The sequence below is a fragment of the Electrona antarctica genome (assembly GCF_951216825.1).
Source record: "Electrona antarctica genome assembly, chromosome: 10".
NCBI lineage: Eukaryota > Metazoa > Chordata > Actinopteri > Myctophiformes > Myctophidae > Electrona > Electrona antarctica.
The window spans coordinates 51817458-51828114 of NC_136791.1; the positions used below are offsets into that span (position 1 = coordinate 51817458).

Here is a 10657-nt window from a genome sequence, read left to right on the forward strand (position 1 = left end):
ACATATTGTTTTTCGTTGATGTGAACGGTACATACACCCACAATTAATGTTATACCTTCAGCTTCGTTTAGGTGTCAACATGGCTACTGTGAAAAGTGTCTATAGTGTCTAAAAGTGTATCTCTAAAGCATGTCCACTCTCGTTCAGTCAAAAGTAAACGCGCTGACAATTCCAAATACAGGTTATTTCCTTTTGCGATGAAACTTTCACCTGGTAGAGCATCGCGTTTACGGTTTGACAGGTGTATGTAGCAAAATATCCATACTGCATGCCAGGTATTGTACATATAGTTAGTCAGTGAGAGGCAAATATCTTCATGTTTTAACAGTCTACAGATATAGGGAACGTATCATTGGATTATCATCTGGTCAATCTTAGTTTTGACTGTGTTAAATGTATATGTCCTGCTTGCATATGTTCGACCAATGTATGAATGTATGTGACATCGATTCTTTTTTAAAACGGTTACCGGTGACTTGTATTGAGGTGCTGTTAACTCAAAGAAAGCATAAATGTGTCAACTTAAATGCACAAAAAAAAGAACCTTTGAGCAGCGATCATGAACAGTACAAACATTTACTAGAGGGAAACGGCTGGATGGGTGCCAAAGTATAGCTGTCATCATAATCATCATCATCATAAAAACCAATGGCGCTTGCAGTATGCTTTAAAACCAATGCCCATGTTGAATCTCCACAGCAGTAATAATATGACTAATTGCAGTGTGGCATATCTGACAAAACAGGACGGATAGACTAGCTGTAGGCTGTTGCAACAGATTTTGTCTGCACTATTATGACCTTATATAGTGTTAAGTTAATGCACACGCGACACACACACACACACACACACACACACACACACACACACACACACACACACACACACACACACACACACACACACACACACACACACACACACACACACACACACACACACACACACACACACACACACACACACACACACACACACACAGTTTATCCTTGTGAAGTGTGCAACCTAAGGTTGCTGCTCTGTTCTGCTACTGGCCCACATTATACTCCCTCAACCTGGCTTTACTTCATCTGTCTGCCGTCTCTCCCTGGCTGGCTGGCAGGATGTCAGCTATTGATTCATACTTGCAACATTTTAGCGGTGATTGCTGCTTATAATGGCAGTAGCAAATAGAAGACAACAAACAGGAGATCGGGTTTCAGGCGAGCATAGCAACAGTACGAGAAATGACAGCTCCTACATCATCAAAGCAATGCATGACTACATATAGTCACCTTAAGGATGATACCACACAGATGGATGGATGGACAGATGGGGAAAAATGCATATCGTCGCTGTTAGGTAGATCATAATACTATACTATACTTTGCGTGAAACTGTAGTCAAAATGTTTGAAAATGTTCACATGTAACAACATGCCTAAATTCGAGGTTGAAAGTGGTTAGGCTTTTATTTTATTTTATTTTAAGTAGCTGAGCACAGGTGCTCATTTTCAGCAACGCCCTGCACATAGAGACAGACAGACAGACACACACACACACGCACAAAAACCTGGGAGCTGACCAGTACAACCACAGTCTTATACTGTTGGCCACTAGGCAGCTCCAGGGGGAGCAGTTGGGGGTTCAGTGCCTTGCTCAAGGGCACTTCAGCGGTGTTGGGTGAGTGATGACAATCACTTCCCCACCCAGATCTTTCCTGCCCGTCCGGGGAATCGAACCGGCAACCTTTCGGCAACAAGGGCGGGCGCTCCTCTAACCCTTAGGCCACCGCTGCCCCAAATATATTTAACCTATGAAAAGTATTAACAACACCCTGAAATAATAACTGCATTGGATGCACCTTTTTCCCATTTCATGAAAAGTAACCGTTTTGGCGGTGATGTATGTATAGACATGGAAATGTATGTGTACTCATAATATACAGGTAATGTACTTAATATGGATGGATGGATGGATGGATAATGGATGTATCAGGTTGTACCATCAGGATATACAGTTGTACTGTCAGCATTCCCTATGGGAAGTTTAAGTAGACATTAGAAGAAGTCTTTCTGAATATCGATTCTGGATTACTATCTGTAGCAAACGCCATGCATGCATTACAACAAATGTCGTGTTGTGGCGGTTAAATCATATTTTATTCAAATCTCCTGAATTGAGGCCAAAGCCTATTGATATTAGGAAACATCAATGCAATCACATTCTTCAATGTTCTGCACAATTTACATTTTAGTTTATAAACCCATTTAGACCTGGAACAACTATACGTTGTTACACCTTTCAAGATGGGAACACCTCTGTGTCACATTAGCTGTCGATGATATATAGCAACATTATTTGTTTAGAATTTTTGGAATACGATTTTTTTTTCTCCAGAAAGCGTAGGTCCGTTTTTCGAGTCGGCCCAGCTGGTCTAAATGGGATTCCAATGTTATTGCCTATTATACTACTGTGTTTGCCAGTTATTCATACTGAGGTCTCCATGAGTGAAGTTAGTCTGATAAAAATGACTATAGATAAAGTAATCAGGTCACAGAAGTTGCTTCTTCTTGTTTCCATTCGATTGGGCTTGCCTAAAAGAAGCCTGTTCATTCCCTGAGTCACACTTCAGTGTTGTGACAGTTTGTCTGGACTAAGTAGGGAGCCACCCAGTCCCTGTCCTAGGGCTGATGGGAACACTTGTAATGTCACATAAACACAGCTTTACATTTGGGAGAGTATTTCTGTATGCAAAAAACAAGGACTAGGACAGTCACATTTCTAAAAAACATATAATTAAAGTAATTACATGAAATGAATTATGTAGGTTTACAAGTCAATGTCAAGTGTTTGCAGCGAGTGTAATTTTTTGCTTGTAGTCAGTTGTTGGGGCACCTCACAGCAAAGTACAATCCAATTCAAATACATCACCTCCCTTATGAATAACATTATGTTATGGTGATATAGGTGTCATTTTGTTCATAATAGAAATGTGTCTGATAGAATTGCATTTTAATAACAACATTATTGTGGCCTTCTCTATTCTTAACCTACCTTTTGTGTCATTCCCAGTCAATTTGTGTTTCATTCAAAATATTGTCTCAGAAAGTAATATTGTAACCTAAAAAGTTTTAGAAATTATTATTATTTATCTCCCCATTTTTCTGTCATTATACCATGTCTGTCCCATATGTGTATACTATCCCACACCTACTGTTTGGTCTGGGGACTGTGTAGACCAGGGGTTCTCAACCCGTGGGTCGCGACCCCTCGGGGGGTCGCCAAATTATTTAGGGGGTCCCCAAATTATTTTAAAAAGAAAAAAAAAGATTTTTTTAATTTTTTATTTTCACGATTTTTCAAAAATAGCAGACCTACAAGCTCGTAGCGCGCCACTCGGTGGCGCGCTATGAGCTTGTAGATCTGCTATTTTTCAATAGCTAAATTATAACATAATGCTTAAAACACCAAAAGGGGTTCCCGCCCAAAATGGTTTAAGGTTATTGTAGCAGTCAATTTATATTGGGGGTCGGGAGGGGGCGGGGCGGGGGTCCCGAGACGTTGCCAAAGCATTTCCGGGGGTCCCCGGCCAAAAACGTTGAGAACCCCTGGTGTAGACAACCACATGTCTCTTCCAAAACACTGGGGTTGCCACTGCATTTCACCAGGAGGGCATAATGTCTGCGGGAGAAGCACACATCACTCCTCCTGGACCTAGTACCAGGCCAGCAGGCGCCCTGACTAACCAGTAGGGGTCACTAATGCAGCATCAGGATTCGAACCTCAGTCTCCATGGTAGGAGTAATGATAATAATGGATTGCATTTTTATAGCGCTTTTCTATGCACTACGTGCCTACTCAAAGCGCTTTATAATGGTCCATTCATTCATACATTGGGAGGTGAAGCGGCGAACATTCCCACATTCACACACCAATGGTGGCAACCACTGGAGGCAATGTGGGGTTCAGTGTCTTGCCCAAGAACACTTCGACATGTGGACAGGAGAAGCCGGGATTCGAAACACCGACCCACGGATCATTGGACACAGCCACCCAGTAGTAGGAACGTTACCCCTGCCCCACCTAACATAAGTACATACACGTAGTACACCTTTGTGTACTACAATTTTGTTTGGGAATGTGTTAGGAGACTTTGCCCCCCTCAACATGCAACAGAGGTTAATAAATAAATCAAGACGGAGAGGAGGAAGGACTAAAAAGCTGCACTTAAACAATTATTAGCCCCTTGTTCTGCTGAGACCACTGCTTAATATTTGATGAATGTCTTCCTGGTCATTCTCATCCGCTGCATAGCCCTTTGGCTCTCCTGTCAACAAGGTCACAGTCTATAAGGGGATGTCAATTATATTATTTGGGATCTGAAAAAGAGGGAGGGAGGACTGGTTTTCCAAAAACGTAACATCTTTACATTTATTTACTGGTAGTACTGTCCTCCCCAACATAATTTAAGATGTATCGACTTCACCACTGAAGTCCTACTGACCTACTGACCGCAAGGCTCTTTCCTTTTTCCCTTCTACACAAATGTTAGCATATCGCCAAATATTCACTTATTATGACCGGCAAACATATAGCAAAAGTTATAGAAGAAGAAGACGCTGGAGCAGCTCAGATTTGCGACCGTAGGTCGCATTTACTATGATTACTATGAAAACCTGCAGTTTCGTCACGCCTCCATATATGGTCATGCCTCGTGACATCAAACCTCCATATATGGTCACACCTCGTGACATCACGCCTCCAAATATGGTCACACCTCGTGAAATCACGCCTCCATATATGGTCATGCCTTGTGACATCACGCCTCGTGACACGCCACACCACCATATATGGCCATCTATGAAGATCACGACACTGACCTCATCTAACGTCCGTAATCATTCTAACGGACCCACATTGTCCAGAACCGCCACAAAAGGCTTCTGCCCGTGCTCTGGACAGGGGCCCCTGCCCAGGCTCCATATATGGAGCTGGCCTGGTCTGACATCACAACACTCCATATTTGGGCATGCCTGACACAGAACTCCATATATAGGAATAAAGGGACACAGAAAGACAGATACAGAAATCTCCATGGGCATAAAAGGGACAGAGAGATGGGTGGAACGGGTACTCTGACACGGACACAACGGGTATTATGGATCTACAACTTCCATCTTACCGACTCAGTGCTCTACCTCCGGGCACCGGTCTAGTGTTGAGAAGCTACTGTACTACTTGGCCTCAGTATGACTAGATCATCTTTTGCGATTCACTATTGCCCCACTTGACTTTCATGGTCTGGTTGGCATACCAGTAGGCTAAAATCCTAACTATGCCCCCAGACACCCCTCTTTTGCTTAATTTAATTAAAAACCTTTTATGATTGATATGATCAAAGGCTCGAGACGCATCAATAAAAGACATATAAGGACTGTTGTTGCACGCAAAAGAGTGGACTGGAGGACAATTTAAACAAGAAGATGCTAAATTAGCCTAGGATCAAAACTATTATAGATGTATTTTATAGAGTCAAACTCTAAAATACATTTATGATAGTCTTGATCCAAGACTAATGCAAAATATGCCTGCATGATTTATTATGCAACACTTTTATTCCACTTTTCTTTTTCTTTCAATTTAGTCGTTATGCCAATTCCCGATTACCTTGTCACTGCCAACTCGACCACCGTTGATCTTTGGGAAAGCATAGACAACCACATATCTCCTCGGATACGTGTGTTGTCAAGACTCCTTATAATCTGACAGTGAGGATGTTCACTGGGAGGACGTAAAGCACGTGGTACCAGCTATTCTTCTCATGTATCCGTTCCACCTGCGTACACGCACTACACGGGCAACTGTGTTCGCCGGAGCGCCTGGCCAAGCCGTATGCCTCACTGAAATGTTGAACCCCCAGGACGTCTCGCAGTAGTGGTTAGGAGCTCTGCACCTATGCCACCCTGATGCCACGGCCGTTATTGTAGGCCTATACAGCCTTTATCGTGACCATGGTCTTTGACCTTTTCCTCCCAAAAGGGCAGTCCACTGAGCACTCCCACCGATTAAGAAAATCTATTCTCAAGTAAAAATATATTTTCACAGACACATGCATTGTAGACTAGAGCAATTACCCTGCCACGCACCACTGCATACAGGGTAATGATATATATTATGCAGGCTGTACATCCCGTCCTTACAGCATTTTCTGTTGTCCCTTTTATTTGGTTTTACATGTGTGTGGAGCATCCGACAAAATCAATACTGTGCTGGTGCATCACATCAACGAGATTACTGGCCCGTCTATGCGAATACACTCTGCTCTGCTAACTGCTATTCGTATTCCTGTCATCCTGTACCTACTGCCCATTCCTTCATAGTCTGCACTGAAGTCATTCCTGTTTCAGCAATTCCTTCATCCCTCATGGCAGATGCCCCTTTCGCTTTGCTCAAGACTGTGGCTATATGCTTGGCTAACTATAATAAGATGGGCTTTAAAAGCCCAATGCAGGCTACTACATACTTTACTGTGTCGCTCACTGAAAAATAATTGAAAATCAATCATGTTCGGAAATCACGCTTAAAGGACCACTTCACCACTTTTCAGCCTATCTTCATATAATAGGTCCTCACTAATAATCACGAAAAAATGGTGCAATTTTTTCTACTCGGTCTGTGTCTCATAGGAGGGCTGTGGTCAGTTCAGAAATCGTCTTCCAGTGACATCATCGATGGGGAATACAAGCTAATAGAAACTGCAGGCTTGAAAAATGCTAGTCTTGAAAAGTTGCAATGCGAAAATGGAAGCCATCGTTCTCACGATAATGAAAATCTAAACATTTTTGTAAAAAGAATCTTGTTTAAAAAATAATCTGCCTAATGATGATGTCACTGGAAGACGGTTTCTAAACTGCCCACAGCCCTCCTATGAGACACAGACTGAGTAGAAAAGAATCGTGCCATTTTATCATGATTATTAGTGAAGACCTATTATATGAAGATAGGTTGAAAAGTGGTGAAGTGGTCCTTTAAGTGTATTTAATTTCAAATGGTGGTGTAGTGCATGGTTCAGATGCCAGCCTCTGTAGCCCCACAACATGCTGGTCTATGTGCTTTTAATGATGTATCCAACAGCAGGTGGCAGTATTGATCTAAATGGAAAATCATTTCACCTCTGAGGGCCTTGTGTAGACCTATGGCACTTGCGTGTGTGTGGCTATGGCTCAGTAAATCTCAGCTCTGCAGGGTATCAACCAACTGACAGTGGATAATAACACACACACACACACACACACACACACACACACACACACACACACACACACACACACACACACACACACACACACACACACACACACACACACACACACACACACACACACACACACACACACACACACACACACACACACACACACACACACACACTTCAGCTGACTCCCACACTGAGACTTGTGGCCAACAGGCTGATATATGTGGCTCTGTCAGGGCAGACACGATATTATCTAATCCCTTGGGTGAAGTGGTTTTAGCTCATAGCTAATAATATTAAATGATAAAAATCAATATGCATTTAAAGGTCTTGCCACCCATTTCCTAACAGATGTAGGCCTACTACTAATTACTCTCTTGCTGAAATTCACCTATGGCCTCTCTGTTCACCGGCTACAAGACTCCTTGTTCATTTATCCGTATGGATCATGGATGTCAATGACATTCCATTTGCTTTCTCTTTCTCTTACTTAGTTAATTGTAAGGCATCACACTTCATTATTTTCTTGATTTAATGTCATATTATTATGTGAGTGTGTTGCATGTTTGGTAGCCTATAGAATGATTCATATTCTTATAAACCAGTGGTTCTCAGGGACCATTTTAGCTGATGGGTTCAGTGAGGGAGTTCCAAATGTACCCTTTGGTCTTTAACTCTAACAAATGGAACAAATGGACCCTGAGTATAATGGGGGTCCTTGAAATCAAACGGTTTGTTTGATTGATTGAATTAATTAACAGTTTGCAAAACAGCACAGAAAGTACAGTTTAATAAGTTTAATAAGTCCTCTGTGCTACAGTGTATTCAATTCATTGAAACATTTAGTGACAGACAAATATACAATAGTCTACTATGTAACAAATAAAATAAACATATATTGTAAAAAAGAAAAAAGAAGAAAAAGAGTAGGCCTACTATTACTAATCAAAAAGAAAAATATGTACAGTAACAGTTCGGAGGGGGGGGGGGGGGGGGTTGAATGATTTATCATTATTATTACGGTAATTATAATTTAAATAAAATACAAATTTCAACATAAAAACGCGTTAGCTACAAGTTCCTTACGACAATGAATGAGGTTGAATCTAGGCGTAGGGTGAAGGTCCTCTCTGACCCCAGCAGCGCCCCTAATCTGCATAGAAGAGGAATGACAAGTATTCTTCAGACGCGCGCACACACACACACACACACACACACACACGAGGGAGGGTGGGGGGAAGTGACTGCGTAGTAGCAGCAGCGACGGACGGAGCGACCCAGTGAAGTTTCCAGCAACTCAGCCAGACTTGAGCAACCCATCACGCCACGGCCTGAATAACTTTGAAATGACCCGCCGGGCGCGGCGATGGCGAGGACTTCGCGGTGATAGAACGGCGTGATTGTGGGTTTGGTCGTCGGCCCGCCCCGGTCCGTCCAGTCCGGTCCGCCGGAGAACGACAATATGGGTCAGACAGCCGTGTCTGCCGTGTCTCAACACACTGCCAGCGGTGAGTGCTGCCTGCCTCTCCGCCCGCCGCCGCGCTCGCACACATTCCGCTATCTTTATTCAGGAAGTCTAGTCTTTTCTCTCTACCATCCATCCACCACACAGTTTCCTCTCCATTGAAAAGGAAACGAGTGCGCATATAGCGTACATTTGGCGACTTTTCAGTGTCCTAACATGATGTTGCATCACTGAACTTAACCACATTTAAAGTAAACCCTCCAGACTTAGCTGGAAACTGGGTTGCCAGGGTTGTCTCTGTACTTGGACCACTTTTTTCTCGTTTACACTACACATCAAATCTCTTCGCCACAAAAGCAGCTCTACAAGCTCACAGTGAGCTTGTAATAGGTCTGCTATTTTGCTAATTTCCCCACCAGCCCAGAATATGGATGCTGGGGACCTGGGGTTCAACCAAGCAACAGAAGCAACCGTCATGATGACGTGCTGAGTATTGTTTTTGCGAATCTACATAAACATAATAACGGTCCGGGTGATAGGCTATTAGGCTTTGGTGTTGGGGGCTTATTAGAAGTAGTTTAAGCCCAGTGAAAGGCTGAAAAAAAGTAGACTACTGTGTTGCATAATAACATAACAGTTATGAGCTTGTTAAGAGCTCTATATTGTTGTTACTGAAAATTGGAAAATACTGTAGCCCCTGTGAGGCTGTGATGTTTTACTTGTTTTTGAGCCAGCTGCCCACAGCCAAGTTCACTGAGCGGATACACTGAAGACTGAAGAGTAGCCTGATTTTGTCTAACGGGATAGTCTTTCTAAAACAGTACCACAAAGGGACACTTACCGCCAGAAGCCTGACATTATGGCCCAAGTAAAAACAAAACAAAAAAACGTCTAGGTCAGTCTGATTTGTATTGTAAGTCAGACTACACTAACCCACCTTGGTAGACAGACTGGATGCAGAGCTCACGTTTCTTTCTTTTTTGTAGATAACTCAAGCTAAAAATGTGGCTCACATGTATTGATTTGTTGCTGCTACTCCGAGTCACTGACAATTATACAAGACTAAGTCTATTCAAGATGATGTAATATAAATATTCAGAAATTTGAGGCAAAAAACATCCTAAAGTATATTGTGCTATTTCACAACAACCTTATTTTCACAGCTGATACAGCTATGAAATGTGTCCTATAATTGCACAGGAGAGCAATATGGGGTCATAGCATACATTATATACTTTATCGCTTGAGGCCTGGTTATGCACTGTCTATTAATACAGTCTGTCATTGAGTGGATGATGCAGGGATACAGTACATTGGACAGGGATGTAGTGCACGCCGAATTTTGAAAAGTGTGTGTGTGTGTGTGTTGGGGGGGGGGGCAAGTTTAAGTTACACATCGTAGCTTCAAGGTAGAATGTATTTTTAGTTAGAGAAATAAATCGTTGAAAAAACAATGTGGAATATGTAACACAATTGTTTTTATACTTTCAAGTAATTCAACGTTTGAAATGTGTTGACGCCGGGCCTGTGTCACTTACAGTAGGCTATGTAGCTGAAGTAACTTTTTAGTAGGCTATACAGTGGCTAGTCCCTACACTCATGGACGAGATGCAATGCTAATTGGTGATGCAGTGAGGTCACCATGATCTGCAATATTATGTCAGATAAAATTGGGTTGTTTATCAGCCCTGCAATGCCTGATTTTACATCCACTGTCAGTGTTTGGTTCAAAATTAATTATTTAAAAATGGTAAAGAAAGAAAAAACAAAAGTTCTATTGCTTCTTTGCCTTCCCCAATAAAATGGTTACAAGACCACAACTATACAGCACAACTCAACCGAGAAGAACATAGTATAAAAAGCGACTTGGGGATTTGGAAACACGCTCTGCAGTATATTTGACTAAGGATACCGCCATCACACAGTTAGAATCATCACTAACAAAATCAATTGTTT

At 42.2% G+C, this 10657-nt stretch overlaps 1 protein-coding gene across 1 annotated transcript in view; it reads left to right on the forward strand.

Moving 5' to 3' along the window:
* The first annotated feature begins 8567 nt into the window (after positions 1 to 8567).
* The window catches only part of phactr2 (phosphatase and actin regulator 2), a 32118-nt gene continuing 30028 nt past the window's right edge, over positions 8568 to 10657 (forward strand). The window contains exon 1 of the mRNA XM_079511966.1: positions 8568 to 8744. Within this exon, the coding sequence (XP_079368092.1) occupies positions 8699 to 8744 (46 nt within the window). The 5' untranslated portion in view covers positions 8568 to 8698. The remainder of the gene's footprint in view (positions 8745 to 10657) is intronic.